Source organism: Chelonia mydas, chromosome 2, assembly GCF_015237465.2.
Source record: "Chelonia mydas isolate rCheMyd1 chromosome 2, rCheMyd1.pri.v2, whole genome shotgun sequence".
Classification (NCBI taxonomy): domain Eukaryota; kingdom Metazoa; phylum Chordata; order Testudines; family Cheloniidae; genus Chelonia; species Chelonia mydas.
The window spans coordinates 108,436,642-108,453,534 of record NC_057850.1 but is presented as its reverse complement, the minus strand read 5'-3'; the positions used below and the strand labels follow the sequence as shown (position 1 = coordinate 108,453,534).

At 40.6% G+C, this 16,893-nt stretch overlaps 1 protein-coding gene across 1 annotated transcript in view; it reads right to left on the bottom strand.

The window, feature by feature from the left end:
* Positions 1 to 16,893, bottom strand: part of JARID2 (jumonji and AT-rich interaction domain containing 2) — a 302,580-nt gene that overhangs the window by 43,605 nt on the left and 242,082 nt on the right. The window contains exons 6-7 of the mRNA XM_007054880.4: positions 11,888 to 12,117; positions 4,142 to 5,159 (exon numbers count right to left, since the gene is read on the bottom strand). Of these exons, the coding sequence (XP_007054942.3) occupies positions 4,142 to 5,159; positions 11,888 to 12,117 (1,248 nt within the window). The remainder of the gene's footprint in view (positions 1 to 4,141; positions 5,160 to 11,887; positions 12,118 to 16,893) is intronic.

The following is a 16,893-nucleotide window of genomic DNA, read 5'->3' as shown; positions in this document are numbered from 1 at the left end:
TGTTCACACTAACCTTCCCCACAGCTACTTTTGGCCTCCATTTTGGGTTCAGTTGCCACCTCACAAAATCAAGCTCCAACTCTGCCTGATTAAGAGCAGGGACTTGAACATAGGTCTCCCATATTAAAGGTGAATACCCTAATGATACCAAGCTATTCTGAGGTCATGCCTCCCAATCTCTATCCCACCCCACCCTCAGCCCTCCCTGAAATTTAATCCACTCAGAAACCTTCCCAGTGAACTTCTAGTCAAAACTGAGTTTCCACAAAAAGTTTTGGTTTCGGTGAATCAGCATTTATGACAAAAAAAATTCCCAACCAGCTTTATATAGGTGTAGTGCAGAGTTTTTAACATCTGTACAACATTTTCAAAATATGAAGCACTATATAAGACAAACATTAACAAACCATTTTTGTACATTAGTAAACAAAAACAAGGGAAAAACTAGGACAACAAACTGAGGAAAATGGAGATTCACATCTCCATAAGCATCACAAACATGTTTCTGTCAACTCAAACAGATGAAATGTGACTGATCTAAAGTAAAAAGCTCCAGATGGGTCCACGGAGTGGCATCCTCTAGTAATTTAGTAAAGATGGTCATTTGCATTTTACACTGTGTATTAGTTTTTGGAAACTGGGAGATCATCAGGAGAATTATTCATTACTTTCTGGGAAACTTCAATCAAAGAAAAAAAATAGACTATACAAAAGCTTTTAAATTCTAGCATAAAGACAGTCAAATTAATGATAAACTTTCCATCCAAAAGTAAAAATTTTAAAGAAAACCTCAGTATCACATTTAGTCAAAGGACAGAATTAATCATCAACAGAAAAAGGTTCACAAACTGCCCAAAAACTACCCATAAATAAGGACAACTGCTATAGGAAAAACTAAAACCACAACATTACTGTCATCAACACTGCTCCCAAGTCATCCTTATCTCCTCTTTCCATCCTGAGAAACATTAAGGATTAGCAGTCTCTAATGTGAATTTAATATGGCTTGGAAACAGTACTGTAAAACAGAAAGTATCATCATCATTCTAAATGACTCCTCCACTGCTGTGATGATAGCTACCTCCTCTCAAGCCCAATCAACCGTCTGTCCTGTTCAGATTCTTCTACTATGCCCTTTAGCATAGCATCTGAGCAGTATGCGTGCACCTCCTGCAAATTAGCCATACTGTCTTACAGTATTTCATAGCTGTCCTCAGATTTCTTATCTCCTCCATTCTCTTCCTTGACAGTTTTTCCCTACCCTTCAGCACCTTCCTTCGAGGCAAACTCAGTGACGAGGCTCAGAAGCCTGGAGACACATGGAAAATTTTTGCGCAGTGCTGCAACGGAGGCAGACCATTTTTGGGAGAGTCCCTTATTAAAATGTTGATAGCGCATTACTGGTTAGATGACCAGAATGCCCGTGGCTAGACCCCAGGAGTATGGTTTCAGTACTGGTGCTGAAACAGTAGGCAACGACTTTCCAAGTGTGTGACAAAGCTCTAGGGTAGGTCAAAGGGCAGAAAAAGTATGTCCTATCTAGCAACCATTCCTAGTTAAAGTAGTGCAACTTCCACCTACGAGGAGAGGGGTGGTGAGAGCAACACCACAGGAGAAAGGAAACAAATTTGAGAGGTTTTTGTTCTGTTACATTTAATCCTTCACAAAAAATAGCACTCAAGCAACACACAGCTTTTTTGCTCATGCACACCGTTGACAAACTAATGGAAGGTATATGGCCTGTGTGAAGCTGAGTAACATCCCTTCAGTTCGGAAAGATTAGTGGCTCAGTTTCATATTAAATGGTTTTGTAATACAACATAAATATCTACACGCTCTGTTTAAATCACCAATCTCAAAACACTTCATCACATGCTTAAAAATGTAATGTTCTCAAGCACAACAAGATGGAAGCTACTTTAGAATGTCAGAACTGGAGTTCTCTCACTGAGTAAGTATGCTGTACTGCTGTGGGTGCTTCGTAACACCTGCCCTCGTTAAAGATTGTTAAATGGTTTCAGTTACAACTCCATTTCACAGGGCCATAACTTTCTGAAACATTCATTTTTAGGGTGAAACTTCCAAAGGCTGGCCTCTGCCTGCGGGTTAATATATATTTTAAGTTTGATGGAAAAAAATTTAACCCCTTTTTTCTTTTTAAAAGGGCTCATCACAAATGGCTGAAATTGGAGACTTGGCACGGGTTACTAAGGACTCTCATCTGACTGTTTTTTAAAAAATTGTTTTGATTTGACAATGTTGGGATTATTTGAAAACTGCAATACTGAGCAAGCTCAGTGGAAAAAAATGCAAACAAATTTTCAGGCGTGCATTTAAAGCCAAATCCTGGCCCCACTGAAGTCAATGGCAAAACTCAATGATCTTCAGTGGAAATGGGATTTGGTCCTTACAGCAGGAATATGCGTGTGCGCACACTTGTTATCTCAAATAATTTAAAGTCTCTACTGCTGAAGCCAATATATTTTTAATCTGTGTGCTCTGATTACCTTCAGATTTCTCTTCCCCTTCTCCTCAACATTGTGTTTTAATTTGAAACTTAAAATACACAGGAAATTAAATGTGTAAAGATTAATAGTAACATAATCATAAAGCTGTGAGATCAGGTACACAAGAGCCAGGAAATATAATCAAAAAGTTAATGTTGCATCAGTAGGTGTTAACGCTGCCATACTGCACACGTTGTATTTTCCTCTTTCCCTTGCCAATCTAACGTGAATTTAATACTCCTTGTTATTAACATACAACCATTACAGATATCAGACATGCCAAAGGATCAATTTAATGCTGCTAGAGTAATCTTAACTTTTGGAATTCCCTGAACTTTTGAGCATTTGATCTCACAACCTAATGTTACAGCAATCCTACTTTTCTTCAGGGATTGTACTGTAGAATACTAATCTTTTCTCCTTTTTCTTAAATCCTGCTGATATATTGTACTGCACATTACAGAGGTGTTCTTGGTTAATATTATAATCTTGCAATGTCTGAATTCTTTTGTTTTTTTGCTTTTTTACATATTTATGTTGTGAAAACTGAAATAAAGTTTTAACAGAGAAAAAAATGTTGTGTACACTTGAGGTAGAAAGAAAGGAGAGGTCTTTAAACAAAGTAATGTGCATAGCTGTCTCCCAGGGAATAATGCCTCAACCACAAAAGCAGTGCCTGAAGTTGTACTGTTAAAGGTCTCCGAGTTATAACTTGGTTAGAAGTTACTAAAAAAGAAATGTTAAATAAAAATTTGAAGGAACCAAGATAAATTTATTATATTTTCTAGGCTGCTTAGAAAAAGCAGATTTAAAGATAATTTTCCTAAAGATTAAAATGTTTTCCTTAACTAGCATGTATGTTCTTTACAAGCCATTGTCACCTTTCTATTAGTTATGTCATATCTGACAGCAGACTATAAACCAAGAATTCGTTTAAATAAACAATTCTCACTCAGGCATTAGCCATGGCAGCTACCTGCTGGGAGAAATAATGAAACCGCCATTTTGCAATGAACCACATTTTACTGCCTATTCTTGACACTTAATGGTTGTTAAATGTCTGCAGGTCACTAGAAATTTGTGATCTTAAGTGTCTGGATAACCAAACAGAAGTCAGTTCAAACGACCGTTTTTTTTGTTGCGTTGGTTGATTTTTTTGTTTTGTTTTGTGTTTGTTTTTTGTTAAAAGCTTTTGAAAGGAATTCTGGAGATGGGAAAAGTCAGATTCATTTTCTAGTTTAGCAGCACTACATAAACTGTAAACAGAAGACACCTAAAAACTTCCAGTGTAACTTTAGATCAAGAATCTTAATATTTATATTTATTAGTTTTATCAGTAAGTGGGAGAGAAAGGAGAGGGTCTTGAAATTTGAGTAGAGAGACCTATGTAGCCTTTTGCCCTAGATAAAATCAATGAAGAATTAGGCAGTATTAACGTGCTTAAGTGAATCAGCATGGAGAAGCCTGCACTACACCCACCTGCACGGCACCTGGTCTATGAATAAACAGAGGAAAATCCAGCATCCTGCAGTTTCACAGGGATTCAATTAATCACAAAATCAAATGAAGCACAAAATTTACTGCACAAGGCTTATAAACTGAAGCAAAAGACCAGCAGGAGCCACAGCCCTTACCGATGAGTGGGAGCTCATCCATGGTAATGCCCTGAGATTTGAGGTGCTTCTTGATGCAGGCCAGCCGCTGCACGTTGGGTCCCCAGCGCCTGCTGAGCTTGTGTATGTGCTGAATCTGTGTCACAAACCGCATTTCATCATTCAGCTTGCACTCAGGTCTCCAGTCTGCAGGAGGAATCACCCTACACATCCCATACTTCTCTACCTGAGCTCGGACTGACTCAATGTATATCAACGGGTCATGGAACTCCTTCGTGGAGGGCCGAAGGATGGGAATCTCATCCATCATTGCCCACCCAGACTTGCTACTACCCTTTTCGTGCTTTCCTGTTGAGTCGTGTGGCTTGTGCAAGGACTCAGTTTCAGAGGTAGAATGATTTTCACAGGAGGCATTTTCAGTTTTACCATGTGCTTGTTTCCCTGGAGTATTCTTTCCAGCAGTGGCTCTTTTCGGCCTATTTCTTTCCAGAATCTTCTCTGGCATTTCCTTTTTCACATGTCCATTCAGCAAGGGCTTTTCCACAGCTGCCTTTTTGCTCGCAGCTTCTGTCAAGCTGACCGCCCCTTTCATTTTCTTGGTGGGTGACTGTATTTTCTCTATATGATTTGTCTCTTCCAGCCTCCTCTTAGAATTGCGCAGCCCCTCCCTCAACTGTCTCCCCACCTCCTTAGTGCATGCCTTTTGGTTCAACTTGCCATTGACCTTGACACCATTAACAGCGATATTGTTAGACTTGGACGCTCCAAGGGATAGCACCTGTTTGCGGGTTTTTGCATTGCTACTTTCTGTTTTCCCTGAGATTGTATGGTGAACAGGTGAACTGGGTTTGTGGTGATTTAGTTTGGTTTCCTTGACCAGTTCTTTCTTGGCTTTGGTGTATGTGACGGTTCCCTTTGTCACTGTTGCAGTGTACTTCACAGTTTTGGATGGTGAAGGTCTGACTTCTCTCATCTTTTTGGCACTGGCTGCATTTGCACCTGGAGATGACATTCGAGTGATTCCGTTGACCTTAGAAACCTGGGAAGCCAGAAGTATTGTGGAGGGAGCAGAAGGAAGAAAAGAGAAAACAAAAACTAATTAATAAAAACTATTTGAATGGAGACACCCACAGAGAACCAAATCATGCAGACCTGACTCCTAAGTGAGGTCTGCAAGATATGGCCCCCTTAGGGCAATCTGCATATCACAGGTTTCACCCAGAGAAGGGCAGGATCTGGACACTTTTTAAAATAAAACCAGAACCGAAAACAAATAAAGTCAAGCCCGCTGTCACAGAATGTGAGGCAGGTACCTCTGCCTTAAGGAGAGGATCACCGACTCATGCAGCTCTAGTTAAGAACACTACCCCATTCCTTATCTACTATAAAGTCCCAGATAGCATCATGAGGATGGATGCTTAAGTCTATAACTAAAAAGAACTAATCACTCTACTGTATCTACTATAACTACTGAGATGGACATGGCTGGTTAACATCAATGGAAGGTGCACAGAATACCCACCCACTCCCTTCCTTTATGGATATGAAATTTATAAATCTACAAATCTGAAATTTATATTCAAAACACAAACATCTGTTTGTCTGTATTTCTGAAACACTATGTACCTGACAGATCACGATGGCCATAAAGGATCCAGTCTATCATGTATACTGAGTTTCGGGAGGCACTCTATTAAAGTTGTGAATACAGAATAGGAGTTTGTACAGTAGTTCTGATACGTGCAGATACTTGTTTAAGTTTTATATCTGGGCAGTTTTACTTCTATACAGTATATTTTATTGCATCATATTATCCAACTCAAGTGCTTTAAGTTATGCATCTAAACGCAGTTAGGAAACTAAAAGTAACAGCCTAATCATCAGAAGTGCTGAGCATGGACAGTGATCACTGGCTTCCAAGGGAACTTCTGAAAACCAGGTCACTTCTATTTAAGTAACTAAGTTTAGGAAGCCAAGTTTAAACACTGCAGACTTAAATTCTTATCATCAACTGGGCATCAGCAGTTTATGAGAATGCAAAACCCACCCCAAATATCCAAAGTCCAGACCTTCTATATGTACCGACAATGGGTATTCATACTGTATAACCACGCTTAACCCAAACTCAGTTAATACCTTGCACCTCTATAAATGCCCTTCCAAGTATTTCAAAACCATTTTCAAGTAATTAAACTTCATAATCCCACTGCAATAAAGACAAGTATTATTATTCCCATTTTACTACTGGATATACTGAGACACAGAAAAGGTTAAATGACCTGCTGAGGTCACATAGTGAAATCAGCAGAATGGTAAGGAGAACCTAGGAGCTCTGACTCCCATTCCGCTGCTCTAGCCTCTAGAAGACAAGCCCTCCCTCTTAGTTATGTACCCTGGATTGTACTGTGTATATATATATATATATATATACACACACACACACACACACACACACACAGTCTCCACACAGTTTCTCCGCTGTTCTCCAGGTTTGGAGCTGGAATGGTGCCCTTTTAAAACTAGCCAGCATTCTCCTCTGCACATGGTTCCAACAGTTAGAGAAACCAAAGCCAGACTCTTCTAAGGAAGACCTGTTTACCTGATGGTTTCAGGTTTCCCTGTGACCGTTCTACATAAATGGGGGTTTATATTGTATATTAAAAATTAACCATTTAATTTACAATTAAACATGCATTTGCGAGCCTGCCCCATGACCTGGGAAGTGCTGAATGTGAGACCTGGGTAAGAGTCTTTGGTTTCTTGCTCCCTGGACGAGCTGTGACTGGGAGAGCTACAGGAGCAGCTTTTTTTTTTTTTTTACTTAGTAGAGGCTTCAAAGGAAATCCCAGGCAATCATGTAGGAGGGTAACTGTGACACACCTCAGAAAAACAGATGGAGGGAGAATGGAGGGATCCTGACAACTTTGATAAGACACCTAAAACATTCCCCTTCCCAAAGGCAAAAAAACATTGAACTCCTTTACAAGTTTTAGGCCAGAATTAAAACTGCCAAGATATAAATCCCCGGAAAATTGCATTTATTATGAAAACTGCAACTTACTGTAACCAGTTAGTGCCATTATAATGCTTCGGCATAGCAAGAACATAGATCTCTCAGAGCCAGTTATGAAGCTGAAGGGGTTCATCTGACTAATGCTAACTAACCTTCCACCCCACCTTATGAGCATAACGTTTTAAATCCCGGTTCACTCTACAAAGTTATTTCAAAGATGGTTCAGTCTGCTTTCAATATTATACCTGTACCAGTGTCTTCTACATTTGAAGATATATTTCTCTTCTAGATTCCCCAGCAGTAAGCCAACCCTATAAGGCTAAAGAGAACTTGAGAATTTCCTCCGACCTGTCCTCTTTTTAGATTAGCTACAACATTATGGTTCTGAGATGCTTCATTTACTCTTCTGTCCTCCCTCCCAAGAAGCCCACAGCTACCTCCCATATGTAGAAAGAGCATGCACCTGGCGTATTTACATACAGAAATATTTATGGTCCAGAACAGACCATGCTTCAAACTGTATTAGGCTGCAACAAGCTTCCTCAACTGGAAACAAATGGAACAAAGAACGTGGTCATAGCCATTAACAGAGTGTTTGGTGGATTCAGGGTTTCACATTGGCAAACGTGAAATTCTGTCTGGCTAGCACCCACCTAAGCTTCCTTTGCCTGTATTTGTCTCTCAGGATCCAACAGATGTTTGGTACCAAAGAAAACAAAATAATTGTGGTAGGCATTTTCTTACCTTTCTACAGTTGATATGTCTCCCCCCAATAACCGCCAAACCAAACATACACACACAGAGAGTCAGCCTAATAAATTGACCGCACTCCCAGCTGCTCAGGTTCACCACATGGGGTCTAGTGACACAGCTCCATCCCGCGGCAGTGCTTATACTGAGCACATAAGAAAGAAGTCAATTTAATTCAGGTAGTAACAAAGTGATTGACAATAGCCTTCATCACTCGTTAAAGTTATGTGCTAACAGTGAAATCAGGCATACAAATACACTTGTCTCTAGTTTTCAGCTACACTCTCAGTTTTAGTTGATATTATATATATATATATATTTGTCTTCACACCACTCTTATTCATGGTACCAACCAAAGTACTCTCCTACCACATGGAATTTTGCTGGCTCTTTTAATGTTAAACTGTATGGGGCCATCCCACAGTCTTGCAGCAGTATCTTCTGGTCTTCACAGAGGAGCCATCAACGGATACAGAATCCAATGGATTCCATAGTGCAGGGGGTCTCAAACTGGGAGTTGGGACCCCATAGGGGTGTTACGAGGTTATTACATGGCGGGTCGCGAGCGGTCAGCCTCCACCCCAAACCCTACCTTGCCTCCAGCATTTATAATGGTGTTAAATATATAAAAAGTGTTTTTAATTTATAGATTAAAAACAAGGGTGGGAGGGGGTCCACACTCAGAGGCGTGCTATGTGAAAGGGGTCACCAGCACAAAAGTTTGAGAACCACTGCAATAGTGTCTCTCCTCACTTTTTTTTTTTTAATTAAAGAGTTTAAAGTATTCCTTCAAGACTGTTTGTTAGATGTGCATTGGTGTACACATGCCGCTTCACAGCACCTAGGATCAATCCTCACACACACGCTCTCTCTCTCTAAAAACAAAACATAGCTTATTAGAAAAAATATATAATTGTAATTGTTTGAGCCCCATAAGACGTCAAGCTTTCTCATTTGTTTATTCATTCATTTGCATTGGTACAGAGTTGGAGTTTTGCGGAGCTAAATTATCCTATTAGACCAACAGAGGGCCCTATTGAACTAGATTTCCTCTCCCTACAATTCCTTTGGAGTTGTGGGGGGAGGTTGGGGGAAGACAGCAAGGCAGAGAGAGTGCAGTTGACAAGAGCAACTGCACACCAGAGAGAAAGAGAGAGAAAGAGAAACATTTGTGGGTCTATGATGCTCTCTACCTTTGTTTCCTGTAGGACAACTAACCCCCTCAGCATCCCTTGCCGTCACCACCCGCAAAAACATGCCAAAAATAGAATGGTCCTGTGGCTGGCATCCTAATGAAACAACTCTCCTCTTTTTGGAAAACACTAAAGAATTCAACAAAGACTTATCAGAATCAGAAATTTAATGGTGTCCACACTAACTGGCAAGGTTAGTGTTTTGCAACAGATTAAATCACTGTATATGAGTAACCAGCCCTTTTACAATAGCTCAGTTAGTAACAGTCAAGTTATCAGCAGATCCATAAAAATAGGGAGCCAGGTTTTTTTTCCTAGTATTGGGTTGTGGAATGAAAATTAAGGGTTTTTTTACCGATTTAATTTTAAGCTTACAAAAACTGTCTCCACTTTGAGCCCTTTTTATTTTCTTGAGTTTTAAGATGATCACTATATTTGAGGCAGATTACTTTATGTTTGCATAGCACTATGAACAGTAGAGGAATATAGGAGGATCATTTTTAGTATCTGTGTCTTTCTTATTGTAGCATGACAAAGACTCTAATATTGTGAATGCACACAACTGCCCAATTTAAATTTAAATTGGAATTCTGGAGGAAGTTATTTCACTTATATCCTCTAAATAGCATAGGATAGATAGTAAAAAGTGAAATACAAATGTATCTGTGCACATAATCTGCTGTTTGGCAATCTCAGAATCAGAGTTACTTTCCCCAGTAACAACAGTGTACTTTAGGAATAGCTGACACTATCGTTAATTTAGTTTTATACTGCTAAAGGTTACATATGCCAAAATCCCTATTAGAGAAAGACAGAAAAAGAATTTCCTGGTCAGAATCCTATAGTGCTCAAATTCTGTACTATACAAATCTGATTTTAGCTATGGTTATTGTGGTTCAAAAACAAATGCTATTCATGTATTACAAAAGGTTTACTATAACCACAAAATATTAACTAGATGTTTGTATCGTACAAAGATTAAATAATCTGTCACTATGTATCTAGTTCACTGCTATTATCCAATTTTGATAATAAGTGTAAGTATTCAAGTGTTCATTCATAGCAAGTAAGATCAAAGCTTAAAAGCATATTCAAAATTGAAATACATATCTTATGCAGCACATTTACAGATCATCCCTTAGCTTTTCTTTTATTACTTGTATATAACATTAGATATGCATGGTGCTATGCAAAAAGATAAAGACTAAGCCTGCCCCAAAGAAATTATAAGCTAAATTAATGTAAAAACAACAAGATATGACAGCACAGGGGTGGTGTATGTGTGTGGGGGGGAGGCAATACGAGTGTCAGAGCTGGAAGACAAGGGTGAACACAAAATGATCATACAGTTGGCTTGCAGTCTAGCTCAAGCATCTTAAGGGTTACAAAGGCACATGTTTCGTTTTAATACATATAAACACTATAGCTTACGCCTCAAAGCAATGAGCTTTGAAAAGGGACTTAGGTGGAGAGGAGTACAGAGAGGTTATAGAGAGCCACATGGAAGAAGGCAAAGGACAGAAGGGGGCATTCAGTCAAGAATGAGCAAAAAGTGTGATGGGGAGGAACAGGAGCAAAGGTAGGAGGGATATACATTGTGGAGAGCCTTAAAAGCAATAATGAAGAACTTGAATTTGATTCAGGAGGCAAAAGGGAGCCAGTGGAGGCAATTTAAGAGGGACTGGAACATTATCATAGCATTGCACTAAGCAGGTATTTTCTTGGCACTGGATACAGTGTTTTGCCTTCTGCTGTTTTCAATATCTAATGGCCCAACCTAGCAGGTGCCCATCCAAGGCCTGGAGGGCCATGCAAAATCCAGATTGTAGCTCTATGGGAGGCCAGCCTATCCAGAAGGAAAGCCTGTATGCTCCAACAAACCATCTCTGAAATGGCATGTTGCAGAACCAACCATTAAGAAAAGAGAAACTAAGCCAAAAGAGCAGCAAATTCCCCCTGCTGCACTCCTCTCATCCCATGCACCACCTTCAACAAGCCTTAGACTGGATTAATTTACATACGGCAACCAGTGGAAGGATTTAAAAGGGCACTGAGCTGGGTTTTTAAATAATTTAAGAAACATTACTTGAAAATTGCTGTTTTAGGAGTTCCTGCCCCAACTGCCAAAAACGGATGGAAACACTTCCTCTTTGAATGCCAGTCAGTGGCAAGCCACAACCACCAGGCCGTCGGTCCTTTAAAACTTCTCCAGCAGAGTGAAAGTCAACAAACCTGCTGCCATATGAAGACTTCGGTGGTACTGCCACTGAGAGCAGGAACAGTTTGGAATATCATATTAGGATGCAGATAAGGGGAAGATAAGTTTCCAAGAGCTCCAAGTAGTCTCTCAGTAGACTCCTGAGTTTCTATTGGCCAAGTAAAATACAACCAACAGTGATAATACGAGCTTCCCTGCAATGCCAATGACTCTCAAACATAACCTGTTTGAGGATCACCTGTAGAAAAAAAGGTCATTCTCTGTGTTCAGCCAACCTTGGCAATATCAGCAGAGAGACCAACAAGGGTGCCGGACAGTTTTCATAAAAAACAAATGTGAATACCCTACGTATACCCTCATGTAACGTGAAGGTGTGGTAATAATGTGTATTGTATTGCAATGGGGGTCTGTCCATTTATGTAATGTTTTTTTTCCTCTCTCTCACTTCTCTCGCACTCAAAGTCAACTCCCTGTTTTTCTTCATACCACACGTTAAAGATTCCAAAGTTACCTCCGTGGGGGGTGGCGTACTAGGGTTAGCACTTTATGAGCACGTGCATTTCATGTGCCCAAATGAGAGTACAACACGTTACCTGTTTCCTTAAGTCCTGAGCCGATCTATGAAGAGTGTGGTGGTTGTTAGCAGTGAACCCTTTCGCTGAGGAGCCAGTATTTGTAGTAGGATGGTGATTAGCAGCAGCCTGGTCTTTTCTGCTCTCAGCCTTGTGTTCACTGTTCCTCTCCTTCCCCGGTGTGGTCTCTTTGCTTTTGTGTTTATGGGTAGTTTCTTTTTCCTTCGTTGATTTGCTGGACCCACTGAAGACTGGAAAGTGAGAAGGGAAAATAGTGGAGAGATGGGGGTTGGGTGTGAGGGGAAAAAAAAGGAAAATATATTTGAAACCAGCTTCTTCATTTAAAAAGATTTAAAAGAAAACTTAAGCTATTGTCAGCATTAGATGTTTAGTAGGTGCCTCGTTATATACAAATCAAAATAAAGACATAAATAGAAAACTAGAGGGACTGCCAGGTTATATTTTGTGTACCTATAAAAACAGATTTCCTGAAAATAGCCAGGACCTTAAATTATCAAAAACAGACAGAATTTAACATTTAAATTAACAGTCACCAGGTATGTTCCTGTTTTCATTGTCTGAACAAACACAGACCAGCAAATTTCACATTTGTTTATAGTTAGGGTGACCAGACGTCCCATTTTTAAAGGGACAGTCCCATATTTAAGCCCTCCTGCAGGTGTCCTAACTTTTTCTTAAAAATGGGCCTACTGTCCCGTATTTTCTGCCCCTCCCCCTCATCAGTACTGATGGGTCCTGCTGCTGGCCGGAACCCTGCCCACCAGCGGTAAGTCCAGTGACTGACCAAAGGGGTGGATGTGCAAGGCTGGTGGCAGGGTAATCATGCAGCACGTGGAGCTGGCCGCTCCCCCTACTGGTCCATCAGTGCAGCCCCCACTGCTTGCTGGCTCTCAGCCAACAAGGCCCCACCCCCATCCCATTCACGGCCAGCACTTGGGAAAGCCCAAGACCCTCCAGCCTGGGGCGCTGGCTAGGAGGAGCCAAGCCCTGCATGTGCCAAAGCCCCACAAAGCGCTGGCACAAGGAAGCCTCTCTGCCCCTCAGCTAAGCTCTGGAGTGCCAGGGAGAGGGCCGGGGGGAGCGATAGTGATTTCCAGCCTGTTCATCCACCGAACCTGCAGGCTCCACAGCAGCTCCTGGGGAAGAGGCTTAGCACCCTCTTCACACACACATCCACCCTGCATCCTGCCCCCATGGAGCGTGGGACTGCTCAGTCCCTTAGACACTCTCCCTGCTGCACCAATTCTCTGGCTGGGTTTACTGAAGCCCCTGCAGTCAGGCTCCCTGGGCCCTGCTGAACAATGCATTCTTAGTAGGATTGCCAATTTTGGTTGGATGTATTCCTGGAGGTTTCATCACATGACATGATCTTTAATTAAAGATTAATCTTTAATTCCTGGAGACTTCAGGGCAATCCTGGAGGGCTGGCAACCCTAATTCTTGGGGTTTAACCCCTTCCTCCCTGCACTGCGGCTGGGTTATGTCAGTGGCCAGCAGCAGCCTGGAGGTATTAGCTGCCTTTCAACACTGTGTGGGCAGGCAGGGACAAGTTTCCGGGGGTGGCGGGGGGGGAAGGAATGAGCTCTGCAAAGACACAGGCCAGGTCATTCCCCATCCCGCAGCTGGAAGCAGCTCCCACCCCTTCCCTCCCGCACAGTGCCAAAAGGTTGCTGCTAGCCACATTCTGGTGTGAGCCCTAGCAGAAATCTGGGGAGGGGGGCATATGACCCTCTGTGCCCCCACACATGTTGCTTCAGGAAAACACGACACCAGGTACCAGGAGAGGCAAGTCCGTCCTGGGGGCCCAGCCAGGCATGGAGGTCAGAGAGCACCAGGCAGAAAGGGGAGGCTCAGTCAGACACACACACCCCTTTGACAGAGGAGTATGGGTGTGTGTCACCTCTCCCACTGTGTGTGTGGGGGGGGTGGGGGGGTGTCACCAGTCCCTGTGTGACCCCTATAGCCTTAAAGATAAGGTAAATAAAAACAATCCAACTGTGCAATAGTTCTTTTTTAACAGGGGCTCAGTCAACTTGATGTTAATTTGAACATCTGTACTGCATAGTTCTGATTGATTGCCGTTGAACTCGCTTGTATACGAGTAATTATACCAGGTGTCCGGTATTCAGCATAGAGAAATATGGTCACCCTATTTATAGTCAGTTTCTAATTAGTTTTCTGGAGTTACACTGTTGGGATTACAAACACTACAGGAGAATGGTGTTTTTAGTGGAATTTTTAAAAATTATGGAAGTGTTCCTTTGGAGAATATTCTAGTAACCAAACAACAAAAAAGTCTGTTGAGCCAAACTGACTCAACAATTTCCCTTTAAGGTGTTTTCTTAGAGCAAATGTGCTGCAAATAAAAAAAGGTTCCCTGATTAAGAAAAAAAAGGTACTAATGAGATGAGAAAATTAATTGCTTTAACACAAAGACACTATTTTGAACATATTTTATAAGAGATTCTGGGCGCACACCCCTAGCTACTAGTGTTATCTGTTTGAAACAGTTGCCTGTGCGAATTAAAGGAAATGCTTCTCCTCAAATGAAAGCTGCACTACCAGCATTTTCTCCTCAGTAAACATGACGCACGCTTGCCATGCTTTCCATTAGATCCAGGACGGAGATTTCAGATCCACCTACTCATGTTTTCTATTACTTTAAAGAAACAACAAAAACACACCCCTAGTGGACAGAATGAGGTGTTTCTAGATCTAGACTGCCTCAATACTGACTGCTCTCCCCCTGCCCCCAGCACATGTTCAATATGTCACGAATGAAGTGGTTATTTGGATCATTTACCAATTGGGTTGTGGTGGTAACATTTAAGAAGATGAATGTAAAAGTTTGAAGTCAGCTAGGTAACTTCATTCTTACATCCCCTGCACCTCCCATTTCCTGAGGCACAGAGCAAGTGGAAGCTACTGTTATGCCAAAAAATATTGAAAGGATGATCTCAGGATTAGCAGCATCAGACTGAGACACACAAGATCTGAGATGAAATCCTGCTGCCACTGAAGTCACTGCAAGTTTTGTCACTGACTTTGACAGAGCCAAGATTTCACCCCTGGTTTCTATTCCCAGCTCTGCCATGAACTTCCTGTGTGACTTTGGGCGAGTGCCCCAGACTCTGTGCCTCAATGTCCCAATTTGTTAAATAGGGGTGAAAATACATCCTTATCTCTTAGGAGGTGTTAGGAGGATAAATTTATTCTTACTTGTAAAGAGCTCTAAGATCAGATGGAAGGCACTATAAAAACATATAATTAACTGAAGAGAATTTTGCAAAAATACTGGGGGTTTTTAATAAGATGCACTACATACAAATGATGAATTTTTAACTTTGTTAAAAATGTATTTCCTCGCTGGATGTAAGTGCATTTTTACTCAGTGGGAACAAACTGGGTTTACTGTATAAATGGTTCTGCACAGACAGAACTGTAAGTCAAAGGATACATTTTCTGTATCCTGTTGTCATTTTATATCGGCAAATTACTAAACAAAAAACATAGCCAAAAAGTCAAATTGTGTGCTTTTATATACACACACACACACACAAAGCGTGAACAAGAGAAAGTATATTTTGTACTCAACAGATCATTAATTTTAAGTGTCATGGGAACCTTGCCAGTTTTATCCTTCTGAGTAATTATCTTTTGTCTTAATTTGTAAGATTCTTGAAAGCAGGAGAGGGAGAAGTAGGAGAGAGGAAAAATATATTCATTCTCACAGGAAAAGCTTAAACCCTGAAAACATAATAGAAAAAAGAGAAAACTGGATGCAACGCAGTTTGTCATACCGTCCCTAATTAAAACAATAATTGGTATCAGCCTCTTTAAAGATCACTATTCATATCTTTGAACAACACTTAGAACTGGTATTGTGCCCATATATAAAACACTACTCTAATAATGAGTACAAGTAAATATACATATTTGTATACAAACCTCTGAAAGTTAAATTAGGCTTTAACGCTACAGAAAATCAAGCATTTATAATAAACATAAAAATCCTCATTCTCATCTCACCCAAGTGAAAGTGAGAAGTAAATCCATTCAAGTTAATGCAGTTACACCAGTTTAAATCAGCACAAATGAAATTAGACTCAGGCCTGGAGTGCTGACAAAAGGTCATTTCTATGAAATTATAAAAGTATCACCAGATGAAAAAAATAATTAAGAAAGGGAAAAATCATATCACCAAAGTGTCTTTGACTAGAAGAAAGCAACATGCACTTGCCTAAGAAAAAGAAAACTGAAATACTACTGAGACTAATTCTGATTTAAAACAAACCAGCTACTAATTCCTGGTAGCTGGCTGTCTGTTTTGAGAAAGTTGGAAGGTCACACCTTTATAGCTTATCTAAACAAAACTGAATATACATATTTATTCATTACAGTGACAGTGTCTGTCTTTCCAGAAATACTCTCATCTTCATGCTAGCCAAATTTCTGCTTTTCTTATAGCAGTTTTCTTACTAAGTGTACTCTCGACTGAAAGGACAGAAGAAAAAGGTTTCAGTCTTGAAGTTATTTTCTAAAAACACAATTAAAGGAAAAACCTTTTGGAGTCTTTAATTATTATACTACTATAAGCAAGCAGGTCTGTACTCCTAAAAGAGACTTTAGTTAAAAGGCAAGTAAGAGAGAGAACTACCCCCAAGCAATATTAAAAACCTTTATAGCGGCAGCGGTGGAGACCCTTAGGGTAGACATGATTTTCACAGGTGAAGCATGATTTGTACCAGCACAGCTTCCCCTGGTTTAGCTCTCATGTTGGTATTCTGAGCATAGGTAGTCACAGAAAAGTTCAGATAATGATGACTTTTGGCTGTTGTGTTTGAAACCAGGATAACCTGCCCCACTACAAATTGCCCTGCACTGGTGTAAACTGTGTCCACACTTGGGGTTTGACTGGTACCACGACAATGGTGGCTCAAAACCCCATTACAGACAAGGCCTCAGTTCTTCTCAGTACTAGAGATAAATTACATTAGAGGAAGAAA